This window comes from Ursus maritimus, unplaced genomic scaffold (genome assembly GCF_017311325.1).
Source record: "Ursus maritimus isolate PB19 unplaced genomic scaffold, ASM1731132v1 scaffold_3, whole genome shotgun sequence".
Classification (NCBI taxonomy): domain Eukaryota; kingdom Metazoa; phylum Chordata; class Mammalia; order Carnivora; family Ursidae; genus Ursus; species Ursus maritimus.
The window spans coordinates 90,549,281-90,567,129 of NW_024425563.1; the positions used below are offsets into that span (position 1 = coordinate 90,549,281).

Below are 17,849 nucleotides of genomic sequence, written 5' to 3' on the forward strand. Positions count from 1 at the left end.
GGCAGACACTTAATGACTGTGCCACCCAGGCGCCCCTATTCTTCACCTTTTAAAACTTGTGTCTTAATGACTTGATAATCCATTTGGATAAAGCAAATGCACTGCTATAGACAGCAGAAAGATAAATTTTTTTTAAATAAGCTATTATTGTGCACCAAGATTGGCCATAACATGCTACTGGTTCTATCTAATTTTTGTCATGATTAATAACGCTAAAATAATCATTTTCACCAGATTATTTCATGCTTTTATTTGGCTTATTCTAGCAATTCCATGCATGTGGAGGGTTTAGGAAGAATTATATTGGATAACTTGTAGTACTGATGTAGAAAGATTTTTCTATCAAAAGTAATTGCACTCAGTGTTCATAGCGTGGGTCTTTGAGACATCACTTATTGATGGGAAATGAAATTAAATGAAATAGGTAAAATCATAGGACAGGAGAAGCCCTCAAGAGTTCATCTGTTTTGTTGCTTCTAGGTATGGCTTACTTAAATCGTACCAGCTATAGACTGCTCCTGACTAAGGTCTGGGGTGGTCTTGAGCCACTTGCTGAAATATAATATAAGACTGTTCAGAGGAGGTTTGTTAAATGTAGATTTGATTATATGCAGATCTTAGTGGATATGAATGTTATTTCATCTCAGAAGTTAGAAACATTGACTTTTAGTCTTCTTAAATTTATAATATTTGTTATGTCTCTTTTTATGTGATTTGACCAGGGAATTCTTCTGTGTGTATGTAGAGAAAACGTGTATTCTATTTTTCTTGGATGGGATGTTTTATCTGAATCTTTTAGAACCATGTATTCTGAAGTATGCTTCAAGTAAAAAATGTTCTTGTTGAAAAAAACACTTCGAGGGTACTCGTTTGAAATAAAGCTATCAGAGGGAGGTGGGTGGGGGGATGGGTGAAATAGGTGAAGAGGATTAAGAGTACACTTACCACAATGAGCACTGAGTAATGTTGTATAGAATCGTTGAATCACTGTCTTGTGCATCTGAGACTAACATAACATTATATGTTAACTCTACTGGAATTAAAATAAAAAATTTAATATAAAAAAGAAACATTGACTTTTAGATTTGTTTTTGCTTCTCTCTGATGCATCACAGAAAGCTATAACACAGAAACTATTCTTGAAGAACAACATGGAAAGAAGTAAAAAAATTTCCAAATTATTTCTTAGTCCATCTCTTAAAATATCACAATTCCCTAACCATCCATTCCATTTTCTCCCAGTCTTACCCTATTTAAACTCCAGAGGACAGCCAGGCGGGGTGATATTTTGGGCATCTCACTGTGGGAGTTAACTCAAAATGATTTAGATGGTATTTAATCGCTGGATAAGAAAATATTGTAATTGGTATGTTAAACATTTTTGAAAGTTTGTAATTTTGTCTACGTTTTAATTTGGTGGGCTCCCAATGAGTGGATTTTTCTAATTTTCTGAAGAACGTCTGGTTTACATTTTTCACACTGGTAAAATCACATTTTTCTCTAAGTGCATTAGATTGTTTGCAATTCACTTGAATTGCATTGAACAAACCATCCATATCAGGACTGATTACTTCTTTTTTTTTTTTTTTTTTTTTTTAAGAGTTTATTTATTTATTTGACAGAGATAGAGACAGCCAGCGAGAGAGGGAACACAAGCAGGAGGAGTGGGAGAGGAAGAAGCAGGCCCATAGTGGAGGAGCCTGATGTGGGGCTCGATCCCAGAACACCGGGATCACGCCCTGAGCCGAAGGCAGACGCTTTAACCGCTGTGCCACCCAGGCGCCCCAGGACTGATTACTTCTTAACTGTGGTTGTAGAAATGACAAATCACCTCACATCTTTAAGATTTTTGCTCTCTGGTTATTGTCTGAAAAGGAAAGATGATGAATATTGGAATTAGAAAAATGTATGGAGGCACGATGGCTGTGAAAAGAACAGAAGCTTTAGGGTCAGAATTGGAGAGTTCTAGTTCTACCACTTGCTTTCTTTGATTTTGACAAGCTCATGTGTCATCTAAATCCTTCCTTCCTAATCTGTAAAATGGAGATAATATTGGTAATTTGAGGATTATTGTTGAGAGCTAAATGTAACAGCATATGTTGAAGCATCTTGAAAAGCATGACATTTTATATAACATCGTAGATATGCAGGAGACTTGAGCTTCTTACTGGCTTACCAAATAGAAGATAGTTAAGAATCCAGACCTGGTCGTGAATCCGTAAGGAAGACAGTTGAATGCTAGCACATTAATCAACTACATGATTGTAATATCTTACAGTATTTAATTAACCTAGCTGTTCCTCAGTTCCTTCTGTAACAGGGATTGCTTACTTCCAAGGATTGTGCAAAGAGTTAGGTAGATACTGATTCTAAAGTGCACTATAGAATGTTATAGTCTGTAAATTTAATACCTCTAAGTTATACTTTTAATGTTTAGAAGTACAAAAAGTTTTAATTTATTACCAGAAAGAAATTTATAATGGGTAATGAAGCATTCACAAGCGTCCAGAAAATGGCATGAAATGGTTTGTTACATTTTCCCTTGAGCTGCCTGTCTGCTATGAACTCTCTGATCTTCTCTCCCTTGTCCTCTCAGTTTTTCTTTTTCTTCCCTCTTTCCAGGGTCCCAGTTTGTTGTAATTTCGGCTTCTGATTCTGTGCTTTGTCAAGGCTGAGATGGAGTTGTGGGGATGATAGATGGGTTGGAACTTCAGGTCTTTTGGTTTCTGATGAAGAAATAGGATCTTCCTGTTCCAGTCTCGAGGTGAAACATATGAAGTTTTTTCTCTTGTTGGTACTGTCCACCCCTAATAGCCTAGATTTAATGTATTACAATTGGAACACTATTTTCTCTTTCTTACTGGGTATCTGTTTGCTAGTAAGTAACAACTATACACTTTCCTGCTTTTCCACCTTCACTGATAAGGGGACTGAACTATTAGATCCTTTCAACTTCTAAAAAGATGTGATTTAGGCTGGCGGGCTCCGTAGAGTCTGTGAGGCACGTGATGGTAGATTTTGTTGTGCCTGTTTATTGGTGGGAAGGTGAAGGCCCCTAGGAGTTGTATCTACAGCTCTGAGTTCAGTGTTTCAGCCATTATATGCAATTTCCTTCCTGTAAGGGAAATACTGCTTTGTAGAAATTTGTGTGTGAATGTCTCTATAAGCATATTTTTAGCTTCAATGAGTGGTTTGAGTTAGAGTGTGTGTTTAGAACAGATACTGTGTAATTCCAGAGTCTGCGCCCATGAAATGTGAAGGCCAAGACTATAGTGACTGTCTGCATTCTTGTGCACTAAAGTACTTGTTTCATCTGAGTATAGCATTTTTTTGTTCTCCACGTTGCCCTTTGTACTAAAGATATTTTTCCTACTAGTTGGGGCTGTAAGTCATACTTACAGTGGTTTTCATAATCAAAATATTACTTTCATATTAAGAAACTTAATTTCCTGTTGATTGTTTTTCCAGATTAATTTAATTTTAATCTTTCTTTTCACCTAATCAGTAGTCAAAGTCTAAGAATTCAAATTTATAAGTATCTCTGGAGTCAATGCATGCCCTCTTCCTTAATTGAGGTTCGCTTTGGCTCTCTCCCTTGGACTATTGCTAAATGTTTCTGATGGGTCTCCTAGCACGACACCAAGTATCTTATAAAAAGTCACATTTGTGCATAAAGTGCTTTTATATACCTTTTCTTATTTAATTCTCATACATACTGATGAGGTAGGTTTTATCTCTACCTACCTTTGACAATTGGGAAAAAAATAGAAAGGCTAAGAACTTTTCAGAGGTTACACGGTTAGTAAATGGTGGAAGAATTCATATTTCAGAAAATAGGTCACTAAAAAATCCATGGGCCCCAAGGTAGAAACAAAATTTTCTGTAAATTGCGTTAGTATAATGAATGACTCAGTTTGAAATAAAAGTATGACATCTAGACGGATACATTTAAGGATAATTTTTTTATTTTGGAAATGAAGACAACTATTTTAAAAATAGTTTTCACATTTTTGTTGTTTTATGAAGTAATTAGGTTGAATAATATAACTAAAAAGAAAAATGCTTGCGTGACTTTTCAAATTCATGCCACTTTATTGAACATCTGCCAGAATTGATTTATAGTTTCTTACATATTTTTTTTCCAAACAAGATTTTAAATAATAACTTAGAAAAACACATGATTTTTCTTTCGCCTACCCTTCTTTCCTTTCAAAAATCTATTTGGTAAGCTCTGAAAGCAGTGGGAATAGATATGGAGAAATAAGTGAAAATATTATACAGTCTTAAATCATGCATGGGAGATAACCTTTTAAAAATCACTGTGATGACCTAAATTTCTATACCCTTTACCAATACCCTTACCTATACCCTATACCCTTCAGCCCATACCCTATACCATTTTGTAATGTTAACACTTTACAGAACTGTAGTACAATGATCAAAACTAAGAAATTAACATTGGTGCAGTACTAGTACCTAAACTCCACTTTATTCAGATTTCACTAGTTTTTTTTTTTCCCCTAAACTAATGTTCAGTTTTGTTTTTGAAATGCATGAATGAATGGGGATGAGGGAGTTTAAGAAAGCAACATTGGTAACAGTGAGAGAGCAAAAATACATGAATGAATATGAAAAGTGACTAATTGGGAAGACTTAATTTTAGAAAGATTTTTAAAAATTATTTATAAAATTATTTATTTATAAGATTTTTATTTATTTATTTGAGAGAGAGAGCTCACAAGCAGGGGGAGTGGCAGGCAGAGGGAGAAGCAGGGTCCCTGTTAGAGCCCTGGGATCCTAACCCGAGCCAAAGGCAGATGCTTAACCGACTGAGCCACCCAGGTGCTCAGTGGCACACTGTAAGTTATTGTTACCAAACAATACCAAACAGTACCAAACTATTGTTATTTTTGAATGAAATGTAACTTCTAGAGAGTCCACCAAATACGTGTTCTTTAGCAGGACTTTAAAAAGACTTTTTAAAAACTTAATTTCTGGGGCGCCTGGGTGGCGCAGTCGTTAAGCGTCTGCCTTCGGCTCAGGGCGTGATCCCGGCCTGGGATCGAGTCCCACATCGGGCTCCTCCGCTGGGAGCCTGCTTCTTCCTCTCCCACTCCCCTGCTCTTTTCCCTCTCTCGCTGGCTGTCTCTCTGTCACATAAATAAATAAAATCTTAAAAAAAAAAACAAAACAAAACTTAATTTTTTTTTTTAATGATTTTTTATTATATTATGTTAGTCACCATACAGTACATCCCCGGTTTCCGATGTAAAGTTCGATGATTCATTAGTTATAACACCCAGTGCACCATGCAAAACTTAATTTCTAATTATTTCTATTTTTTCTGTTTTGTTTCATTATCGTCATTATAATGGTGTTTAAAAAAAATGAAACAGCTTTATGGACATATAATTCATGTACCATATAATTCACTCATTTAAGGTGTACAATTCAATGGTTTTATATTCACAGTGGTTTTCATATTCACCAAATGGGGCAGCCATCACTATAATCAATTTAAAACATCTTCATCTCTCTTAAAATAAAAACAAAACCAAAAAACCCCAGACTCGTTAGCAGCACTTCCTGTTCCACTTCCTCTCAGCCCCTGGCTCTACTTTACCTCTCTATGGATTTGCCTATTCTGGACATTTCATGAAAGTAGTATCGTATAACGTGTGGCCTTTTGGGACTGGCTTCTGTCACTTAGCATAAAGTCAGCATGTATCAGTACTTTACTTCTTTTTATTGCTTAACATATCCCATGGTATGGCTGTCCCACACTTTATTGGTTAATGGACATTTGCGTTCCTTCCACTCTTTGGCCATGATGAATAATGCTGCTCTGAAAATTTGTAGGTAAGTTTTTTTGTGAGGACTTATGCTTTCATTCTTTTGGGTGTATTTCTGGAAGTAGAATTGCTGGGTCATATGGTAACTTTATGTTTAACTCTTTAAGGAATTGCCAGATTGTTTCCCACAGTGAGCACAGCATTTCCAATCCCACCAGCAGTGTATAAGAATTTTTATTTTTCCACATCCTTGCTAACACTTGCTATTATCTCTCTTTTTCATGACAGCTATTCTAGTATGTGTGATGTGGTATCTCCCTGTGGTTTTGATTTGCATTTCTCTGATGACTAATGATCTTGAGCACCTTTTCATGTTCTTATTGGTTATTTATATGTCTTCTTCGGAGAAATGTGTGTGTAAACCCTCTGCTCATTTTTAAATTGGGCTGCCTTTTTGTTGTTGGGTTGTAAGCTCATTGTGGTTTTCATTTGCATTTCCCTGATGGCTAATGATGTTGAGTGTCTTTTCATGTGCTTATTGGCTATTTGTATATCTTTTTTTTTTGAAAGTGTGTCAACACTCTGCTCATTTTAAAATTGGGTTGTCTTTTTATTGTTGGGTTGTAAGCTCATTGTGGTTTTCATTTGCATTTCTCTGATGGCTAGTGATGTTGAGCGTCTTTTCCTGTGCTTAAAGACCATTTGTGTATCTTCTTTGGAGAAATGTCTATTCAGATCCTTTGCCCATTTAAAAAAAATATAGGTTATTTGCCTTCTTATTATTTGAGTTGTAAATTATTGAGTTTCTTTATAAATTCTAGTTATAAGTTCCTTATCGGATATATGACTTGAAAAAACTTTCAAGTTTTCTATTCATTTTCTTGATGGTTTCCTTTGAAACACATATGTTTTTAATTTTAATGATGTTCCATTTATCTGTTTTTTCCTTTTGTTGCTATTGGTGTCATAACCAAGAGATCACTGCCAAATTTAAGATCATGAGGGTTTTACTTCTATATTTTCTTCTGCTTTATAGTTTCAGCTCTTATGTTTACGTCTGTGATCCATTTAAAGTTAATTTTTTTTTAATGTGGTGTAAGGAGGAGTTCTAACTTCATTCTTTTAGATCACCATTTTTTGAAAAGACTATTCTTTCCCCATTGAATGGTCTTGGTATGCTTGTCAAAAAAGAATTGAAAGTATACCTGAGAATTTTCCATTGTCTCTCTATCTGTCTTATTCTAATACTCTGCTGCCTTATTTACAGTAGCACTGCAGTAAGTTTTGAAATTGGGAAGTCTGAGTCTTTCAACTTTATTCTTTTTCTATATGGTTTTGGCTATGGTCCCTGGTATTTCCATATGAATTTTAGGATGAGATTTTATTTCTACAAAAAAAGGCACCTAGCATTTTGGTAGGTGAAATTGCATTGAATCTGTAGATCAATTTCGGGAGTATTGCCATATTAACAGTATAGTCCTCTGATCCATGACAGTGGATGTCTTTCCATCTATTTAGGTCTTCTTTAATTTCTTTCAACAATGTTTGATAGTTTCAAAGTATAAGTTTCTATTTCTTTTGTTAAATTTGTTTCTAAGTATTTTATTCCTTTTGGTGATATTGTAAATGGAATTGTTTTCTTAATATCATTTTTTGTTTATTGTTACTGTGTTGGAAATACAGTTGATTTTTATATATTGTCTTGTATCTTGCAAACTTACTGAACTTATTTATTAGTTCTAAGAGTTTTTTAGTGGATTCCTAAGGATTTACTATACGTAAGATTATGTCATCTGCAAATATGGTTTTACTTCTTTCTTTCCAGTCTAGATTCCGTTTATTTCTTTTTCTCCCCTCACTGCACTGGCTAAAACCTCCAGTACAACGCTGAATTAAAGTGATGAGAGCAGGCATCCTTCTCTTATTCCTGATATTGGGGGAAAGCATTCAACTTTTCACATTTACTTACGATGTGACCTTTTTTTTTTCACATATGTCCTTCATGAGATTAAAGAAGTTCACTTCTCTTCCTAGTGTGTTGAGTATTTCATCATTAATGGTGTTGAGTTTTATCAAATGTTTTATCTGCATCTGTCGAGGTGATCATTTTGCATTTGTCCTTTATTTTAATGATTTGGTCTATTGATTGATTTTCAAATGTTAAATCAACCTTGTTCCCGAGAAAATTGATCCCAGTTACTCATGATGTATAATCCTTTTGTATATTGCCAGATTCAATTTGCTAGTATTTTGTTGAGAATTTGTTTGTGTTCACACTCATAAGAGATATTGGCCTTATAGTTTTATTTTCTTGTGTGGCTTGACCTCATTCTTTGTGTGGCTTGACCTCAGTATATTACTGACCTCATAGACGAAGTTGAGAAGTGTTCTTTCCTCTTTCAGTTTTTGGAAGCATTTATGAGGAATTAATGTTAATTCTTCTTGGTAGATGTATGATTTTACTCATAAGTGGAATTTAAGAAACAAAACAAAGGAGCAAAGGGGAAAAAAAAGAGAGACAGAAGCAAACCAAGAAGTAGACTCTTAACTATAGAGAACAAACTGATGGTTACTGGGGATAGGTGGGGGGGGGGCAGGTTAAACAGGTGATGGGGTTTAAGGACCGCATTTCCTATGATGAGCACTTGGTGATGTATGGAAGCATTGACTCACTATATTATACACCTGAAACTAATATTATACTGTATGGTAACTAACTGGAATTTAATTAAAAACTTAAAAAAAAATGCGTGGTAGAATTTTCCAGGGCTTTTAAAATTTTGTTGGAAGCTTTTTTAATTCCAAATTCAGTTTCTCTAATTGTCATATATCTATTCAGTTTTTCTACTTATTTGTTAGTTAGATTTATTTTTTACTTTTTTTTTTTAAAGTTCAGGTACAGGGGTGCGTGGGTGCCTCAGTCAGTTAAGCATCTGCCTTCGGCTCAGGTCATGATCTCCGGGTCCTGGGTTTGAGTCCTGCATCAGGCTCCCTGCTCAGTGGGGAGTCTGCTTTTTTCCTCTGCCACTTCTCCCTGCTCATGCTCTCTCTCTCAAATAAATAATAAATAAATAAATAAATACATCTTAAAAAAAAACAAATTTCAGGTACAGATTTGTCACTTTTATTGATCTTTTCAGGGAGCCAACTTTTTTTTTTGCTGTTGTTGATATTCTCCGTTGGACTAGTATTCTCTATTTCATTATTTCCTGCTCTAATCTGTATTATTTCCTTCTTTTTACTTGCTTTGGGTTTAGTTTGCTTTTCTTTTTCCAATGTCTAAAGGGAGAATGCTAAGTTATTGTTGAAATATTTCTTCTTTTAAAATATAGGTATGTACAGCTCCAAATTGCTCTCAAATAGTTTTAGCTCCATCTCATAAATTTTGGTATGTTGTACCTTTATTTTCATTTGTCTTTTTTTTTTATAAAGATTTTATTTATTTATTTGACACAGAGAGAGTACAAGCAGGAGGAGTGGCAGGCAGAGGGAGAGGGAGAAGTGGGCTCCCTGCTGTGCTTCTCAGAGACCCAGAACCTTGGGATCATGACCTGAGCCGAAGGCAGGTCTACTTTTGTCTACTGATGGATATTTACGTTGCTTCCATATCTTGACTATTATAAATAATGCTGCAATAAATATAGGGGTGTATATATCTTTTTGATTTAGTGTTTTTGTTTTCTTTAGGTAAATACCCAGTAGCGGAATTATTGGATCATATGATAGTTCTATTTTTATTTTTTGGGGGAATCTTTATATTTTTTTCCACAGTATGAAGTGTACCAATTTACATTCCCACCAACAGCACACAAAGGTTCCTTTCTCCCCATGTCTTTGTTTATACTTGTTATTTCTTGTCTTTTTGATTTTAGCCATTCTGACAGGTGTAAGGTGATATCTTATGGTGGTTTTGATTTGTATTTCCCTGATGATTGGTGATGTTGAGCATTTTTTCATGTGTCTGTTGTCCATCTGTATGTTTTCTATGGAAAAGTCTCTACTGAGGTCCTTTGACCATTTTTAATCAGATTATATCTTTTTTTGGCGGTGAGTTGTGTAAATTCTTTCCATATTTTAGATACGAGCTCTTTATTGGATATATCATTTGCAAATATCTTCTCCCATTCATTAGGTTACCTTTTGGTTTTGTTGGTGGTTTCTTTTACTGTGCAAAAGCTTCTTATTTTGTTGTAGTCCCAATAGTTTATTTTTGCTTTTGTTTCCCATGCCTTAGGAGACATATCTAGAAAAATTTTGCTACAGTTGGTGTTAGAGAAATTACTGCCTGTGTTCTCCTAGAATTTTTATGATTTCAGGGCTCACATTTGGGTCTTTATTCTCTTTTGAGTTTATTTTTGTGTATAGTATTAGAAAGTGGTCCACTTTCATTCTTCTACATGTAGCTGTTTAGTTTTCCCAGCCCCATTTATTGAAGAGACTGTCTTTTCCCCATTGTATATTCTTGGCTCCTTTGTAATAGATTAATTGATTGTATAAGTGTGGGTTCATTTCTGGGGTCTTTATTCTGTTCTGATGATTTATGTGACTGTTTTTGTGCCAGTACCGTGCTGTTTTGATTACTACAGCTTTTTTTGTTTTTTAAGATTTTATTTATTTGAGAGAGAGCAAGAGAGTGAGAGAGAGAGAGCATGAGCAGGGTGAAGAGCAGAGGGAGAAGCAGACTCCCCGCTGAGCAGGGAACCCAATGTGGGACTCGATCTTGGGGCTCCGGGGTCACTACCTGAGCCGAAGGCAGACAATGACTGAGCCACCCCGGTGCCCTGATTATTACAGGTTTGTAATATAACTTGAAATCTAGAATTGTGATACCTCCAGCTTTGTTTTTGTTTCTCAAGATTTCCTTGACTATTTGAGGTCTTTCGTGGTTCCATATAAATTTTAGGATTATTTGTCCTATTTTTGTCAAAAAACACCATTGGTATTTTGATAGGGATTGCATTGAATCTGTAGATTGCTTTGGGTAGTATGCACATTTTAACATTATTGATTCATCTAATCCATGAGTATGAAATATCTTTCCATTTGTTTCATCTTCAGTTTCTTTCATCACTATTTTATAGTTTTCAGAGTCCAGGCCTTTCATTCTTTAAGTTTATTCCTAGGTATTTTATTCTTTTTGGTGCAATTGCAAATGGGGTTGTGTTCTTAATTTCTCTTTCTACTATTTTGTTATTAGTCTATAGAATGCTACTGATTTCTGGGTATTAATTTTGTAATTTTTGATAGGGATTGCATTGAATCTGTAGATTGCTTTGGGTAGTATGCACATTTTAACATTATTGATTCATCTAATCCATGAGTATGAAATATCTTTCCATTTGTTTCATCTTCAGTTTCTTTCATCACTGTTTTATAGTTTTCAGAGTCCAGGCCTTTCATTCTTTAAGTTTATTCCTAGGTATTTTATTCTTTTTGGTGCAATTGCAAATGGGGTTGTGTTCTTAATTTCTCTTTCTACTATTTTGTTATTAGTCTATAGAATGCTACTGATTTCTGGGTATTAATTTTGTATCCTGCAACTTTACTGAATTCATTTGTTACTTCTAGTAGTTTTTTTGGTGAAGTCTAGGATTTTCTATGTATAATATCATGTCGTCTGTGAATAGTGACAGTTTAACTTCTTTTTTTTTTTTTTTTAAAGATTTTATTTATTTATTCGACAGAGATAGAGACAGCCAGTGAGAGAGGGAACACAAGCAGGGGAAGTGGGAGAGGAAGAAGCAGGCTCATAGCGGAAGAGCCTGATGTGGGGCTCGATCCCAGAATGCCGGGCTCACACCCTGGGCTGAAGGCAGACGCTTAACCGCTGTGCCACCCAGGCGCTCCGACAGTTTAACTTCTTTACCAATATGGATGCCTCTTATTCATCTTGAGGTATTTCCTAATTTCTTATGTGATTTTCTTTGTTACTTATTGGTGTTTTGGGATTATGTTGTTTACTGTCCGCATACTTTTGGGTTTCCACAATATGCCTCTGTTAGTGATTGTAGTTTCATTCAGTTGTTACCTGAGAACATATTTTGTATGAACTCACTACTTTTAAATAAATTTATTTTAGCTTGTCTTAAGGACTATGATATTTTCTGTCCTAGAGAATGTTCCATGTGCACCTGAGAAGAATGTGCATTTTGTTGGATGAAGTGTTTTCTGTTTTCTAGATATTAGATATACTTGGTTTATGGTGTTCAAATCTTTCTTTTTTGATTTTCTATCTAATTGTTCTGTTCACTATTAATATTTGAGTTTGAAATCTCCTTCTATTATTCCCGAAGTGTCTGTTTCTCCTTTAAAATCAGTCACTTTTTGCTTTTTGTTTTTTGGCAGCTCTGTTGTTGGGTGCATATATGCTTATAGTTGTTGTATCTTCCTAGTGCAATGACCCCATTTTCTCTTTTTATTTTCTCTAGTGACATTTTTGTTTTGTTTTGTTTTAAGATTTATTTTGTCTGATATTAATAGAGCCACTCCAGCCTTCTTATGGCTGTTGTTTGCATGATATATTTTTTTCCCATGCTTTCATTTTTTCAGCCTATTTGTATCTTTGAATGTAAAGTGTGTTAGTAAGCCTGTTTTAGTTGGCATTTCACTAAAATTATTTGGCACAAATTGTCACTTTTAAAAGTGATAATGTTGTCTTTAATATATTGATGAGTTAACATTTATTTAATGCTTATACATCTCATACTGTTATTCTGGGTAATGTAATGATGTTTTTGGAATATTAATCAGGAATAGTTTCCCCTTTTCAGGAAGTTTACATATAAGATAATGGATTTATTTTCTATTTTATTCCTATTGGTCTGAGAAGTAGAGCAGATAAAATATGAGTTTATTCATTTTATAGTGTAGAAATGTGTCTATAAACTTAAATTTGAACTTGTCTCTCAGTTTTAACACTATAAATAATCTTAAATCCCAATGACAAATTTAATTTTAAATTTACTGATTCAAGCCACTACAAGTTTTTCCTATCATAATAGGTAGGAAACAGCCAGAGGTTTCCAATTTTCATTGCTATATCTTCCTTGAAATTGTGTTGAAAAGCAAAGAAAAAGTTTAGTCATTATATATTCTCATTTACTTGGTTTTAACATAATTTGGCACTCTCATAATTGACATAGTCCATGTATGGATTGCAGGAAAGGAAAAACTAGCTTCTGAAAATGATTAAATAGCAACTGGAATTAATGAATAAGCAAGTGGTTGAGTGACTGTATCAACCAGATGAAATGTAGGCTTTTTTTAGGTATTCCGTGTGATGGAAGGGTTAACAATTCAAGGTAGTGCAAAATAGAAACTCTGTAATATAACAATGACTGATAATAATGTTAATGATAGCATTAGCTAAGTTTTATAGGATACTTATTGTTTGCCAGGCACTGTTCTAATATCTTTATATATAGGTCAAGGATTGGATTGTCAAATCAGACTGACATGAATTGAAGATGTTAATCAGTATTAAGCTTTACTTGTAATTTTAAGGATTCAAGGAACCAAAAGGCACAGGAAAAGCAGACAGACGTCCTGGACATTGAGAGAGGCCCCCAGATTTTTTCTTCCCACAATAAACAAAACTCTCAATCCCAGAGCAGTAGATATGATCTCTAATAAAGTACATGTATTACCTCATACAACAGGGAACAATATAGGCTGTGAAACATTCCATTTTATACTCTAATAATTGCATAGGTGATGTCCGATTCCTTATAAACCTATAGATTCTAGGTCGTTCTCCACAGTAATTCTAAAACAAGAGTATTCTGCTAAAAGTCTTCTATGGATAAGTACTCTTCTTCTTTTTTTTTTTTTTTTTAAAGCAAATACCATTAGTATATTTGTCAGTAATTAGCGTGCTTCTAAGGAGAATAGACCAGGTCTTCTGCCTTCTTTTTTCCTGGGAGAGCCTCCTACCCAACAACAACAAAAAAAACACAACTCTCTTTCATTTTCAGTAGATTTACTCATTTAAATTCAAATTCAATTATTTATTTTTTTTAGGATAAACAAGGTAAAATATTTTAAGAAGGAACTTCAGACATGTTTTTTTTTTCTTTAAGATTTTTAAAGATTTATTTGACAGAGAGAGATAGCGAGCAAGAGAGCGAGAGCACAACCAGGAGGAGCAGCAGAGGAAGAGGGAGAAGCAGGCTCCCCGCTGAGCAGGGAGTCCAATACGGAACTCAATCCCAGGACCCTGGGATCGTGACCCAAGCTGAAGGCAGACACTTAACTGACTGAGCCACCCAGGTGCCCCTAGACATGTTTAAAAATATTTGATTTAATTTGATTTGATTTGGTTTAGTGTGGTTGGTAGGAGATGGAGTGAGAAATACAATAAATATAAATCTATTCTTCCCAGCAGCAGATACACGCTGTGGCAGCTTGTTGTATTCTTTTTGTGTGTTTGCAAGCACATGTCAAATACAATTCTTTCTTCTGTTTGATCTTACAGTATTTGAGAAATCATATGATGGTTTCAATTTTCATTTGTCTCTGTTTTTCTCACCCCAACCCAGGATGGAGATCCGGTTCGTCCAGGAGTGGCCATGACTGATCTCGCTACTGGCCTCTATGCTTATGGAGCCATTATGGCTGGATTGATACGAAGATATAAAACGGGAAAAGGCCTGTTCATTGACTGTAACCTACTGTCATCTCAGGTACCAATCCAAAGAACATTTGAGATTGTGGTGTAAAGACATGTATATGGGTTATACTCGTTCATATCAAATCCTATGGTCACATGTGCAAAAACAAAGAAGAACAAAACAGAAAAAACCCACTAACGACAGCAGCAAAGCTGTTCTGTTTTGGTGTACTTAATTATTGTTAGGTTAAAATAAATAGACCATGAAGATTTTGTTGTATGTAGACATTTCTATTTGAATTAGAATTTTAATCTATTTATATTAAAATGAGTCTATTACTGCTTGTGAGACAGGAGTACATTTGGTTCTATTTTATTGTCATATGAGTTCTTTTGACCAGAGTTTCTTGACCTTATTTGTACTGTGGACACTTTGAGTAGTCCGGTGAAGTCTATGGACCTTTCTCAGAATTATGTTTTTAGATGCGTAAAATGATATACTTAGGATGGCAAGGGAAGCCAGTTATATTAAAATGCGGTTATTTCAATGTAAAAACCAATTTTGTATTGTAATAACATATATGATTTTTTACTAACACATTAAACCATAAGATCTATTATTGGGCTTAGTAACTATTGCAATTTTGAGGTAATGTTGAACATAAATGATATTTTACGATATCTGTAGTAACTATAATATGATGTGAAAATATGTGTAATATTTACTGGTGATCAAACCATAGGTACTACTAATACTCCTGTGGTTTGTTGCTGACATTCATAACTGAAGAAAATGCTAAATTTTAGTCAGAAGTTGGATGGAAATAAAGATACTATTTTTTTCCATTCAAGTTATTTAGTTCCCAGAATTCTTTCCACAGACTCCAGGTTAAGAACCCCTGGTTAAGATGGTTATCAGTTATGTTATGCTAAATACTAAACTGGTGGAATAAAAAGGGTAGACTAACTCTCAAATTGACATTTTGCCTCCTTTTTATTGGAGCAGACCCAGATGCTGATTCAGAATAGATAATTTTTCAGGCATAGAAAAAAAGAAAATACCGAATTTGTGTAAGGAGATATTTTACCAAGGGAAAAATTACTTTATAGATGGAGACCTCAGTTAGGAATTTCAGATTTAAATGGCATACATGGGAGACTACTAACTTGGAAAACTGCTTTAGAGATTTGTTCTCGTAGACAAAATTAAGGAGTTGTCTAGAGGTAAGAAAAACATCCAAATGGTTGAAAGTAAAATACTATGTATGGGGTTTCAACATTAGCTTTGAGTCACAGTGAGCATTTTAATGGTTATATAAAAGGGTAAAATAATTCTCTCCAAATGAATGAACTGTCTTCTAAATAGAGAAACACAGATGTTAGTTATGGGAAGAAGCTGAAAGCCTTTTCTTCCCTCCTCTAATTTTATAGCTGTAAGGAATGTGAGGTAGGGTAAGTGACTGGCTACAAGTTACGCATTCAATATGGATGGAAGCCAGGAAGGTTTCATGGGTGTTTGACCTATGCAATCACAGAAGGTCCTAGGCTTTGTTTAAATTCTTTGTTATCACTGCCTTGAGATTCTTACTTATTTTTGAATGAGAGGCCCTACATTTTTTTTCACTTTGCACTATTACTTGCTAATTATGTGGCTGGTCCTGGATTTGGGACTCTGTTTAAGTCTCCTGATCTTTACCTAGACTGCTTTACTTATATGTCAATGATTAATTAGTTTTGGAAGAAATTCTCTTGTAGCGTATGGTAGCGTTTCATTCTCCTCCAACACCTAACACAATGATTCACGATGTGGAGGTGTGTGGTTTCCTGGGGATGGGAGTGGAGGGGGGTGGTGTCACTGGTAGGGCTGTTTCAAAGTGAGGGTACAGTAAGTACAAACTCATGCATGCATACACACATACATGCATTCCAGTCCTTTTGGGTATGTGTCCGTGTTTGTTGTTCATGTTGTCCCCTGAACCTGTAAGTTCTGTGAATGCAGGAATAATGCTTGTTCCTGCATACAGTGGTATCCTCGAGGCCCAGCCTAGTATTTGTCAAATAGCGGGCTCTCCCAATCTTTTGAGATCAATAGGAGATTCGCTGTTAGCAATGAGTATGTGTTTTGGCCCTTAGGTTTGCTAGGAAAGGTTAGGAAAAAGTAGAAAACCATGGAGTTAGGATAAGTACTTGATAAACAACTAATGATAAGATGATTTGCTTTTAGCAAACCTGGTAGCAGTGATTTAGCCTCTTTGCTGTAGCTAATTTAGTCAAAGGTTGCTGAAGTTATTAGTGTGTTTAAGACTCATTAACTACCTTTTTTAAAATTGAGGGAAAACTGACATATAATATTATATTAGTTTCAGATGTACAACATAATATGATATTTCTATATATTGCAAAGTGATCACCACAATAAATTTGGTTAATATTCATCATGATGCGTAGTTGCGATCTTTTTCTCCCATGATGAGAACTTTTGTGATCTACTCTTAGCAACTTTCAAATATGCAGTACAATATTTTTAGCTATAGTCACCATGCTGTACATTACGTCCCTGTGACTTATTTATTTTATAACTGGGAATTTGTACTATTTGACCCCCTCCACCTATTTTACCACAGGATTTCCTTCTTTTTTTTTTTTTTTATGGCTGAGTAACATTCCATTGTGTGTGCATATATGCACAACATTTTTTTATCCATTCATCCATTGATGAACACTTAGATTGTTTCCCTATCTTGGCTATTGTCATTACCTTTCAACAATAAAAATCGATTAAGTCTTATTTTGGAGCTATGGATTTTCAGATCTACTGTTTTATATAATCTTCATATTAATCACTTGAGGTTAGGTAGGGTAGGAATTTTTAAAAAGATTTTATTAATTTATTTATTTGAGCAAGAACACGAGAGCGAGAGCAGGGTGAGGGGCAGAGGGAGAGGGAAAGAATGCCAAGCAGACTCCATGCTGAGCGCGAGTTTGGGCTCCATCTCCTGACCCTAAAATCATGACCTAAGCTGAAATCAAGAGTTCGAGGCTCAACTGCCACCCAGGTGGATAGGGCAGGAATTTTTATTCCTATTTTACTTACAAAGAAGCTGAAGCTGGGAGAGGTTGATCTGCTTGAACCGCAGAGTTACAGCAAGAATTCTGGATTCTGATATCCTGACTGGTTCTCTTTTCCCTGCGTCATAAAGACAAAGCTTTGCACCAGGGACAGGCAAGATGCAGCTTTCCTATGGTGATGCTCCAGGGGAGAAGGCAAATTTAGTAAGAGGCAGAGGAAGCAAAGGATCACTCAGTAACAAGGGCACACATAACAAGACTGGCCCCCCTGCCCCCACCCTGCATGCCAAGAGCCAGAATAAGACAGTGTGACAAAGTGGACCCCTCTGGAGCATTATTTAATCATGTTTAGATCCAATTAGTGAAAACTATCACGGAAT

At 35.2% G+C, this 17,849-nt stretch overlaps 1 protein-coding gene across 3 annotated transcripts in view; it reads left to right on the forward strand.

The window, feature by feature from the left end:
- SUGCT (succinyl-CoA:glutarate-CoA transferase) overlaps positions 1-17,849 on the forward strand; it is a 678,964-nt gene that overhangs the window by 102,250 nt on the left and 558,865 nt on the right. For all 3 annotated transcript variants that reach the window (XM_040644425.1, XM_040644422.1, XM_040644424.1), the window contains one exon: positions 14,330-14,473. In XM_040644425.1, the coding sequence (XP_040500359.1) occupies positions 14,330-14,473 (144 nt within the window). The remainder of the gene's footprint in view (positions 1-14,329; positions 14,474-17,849) is intronic.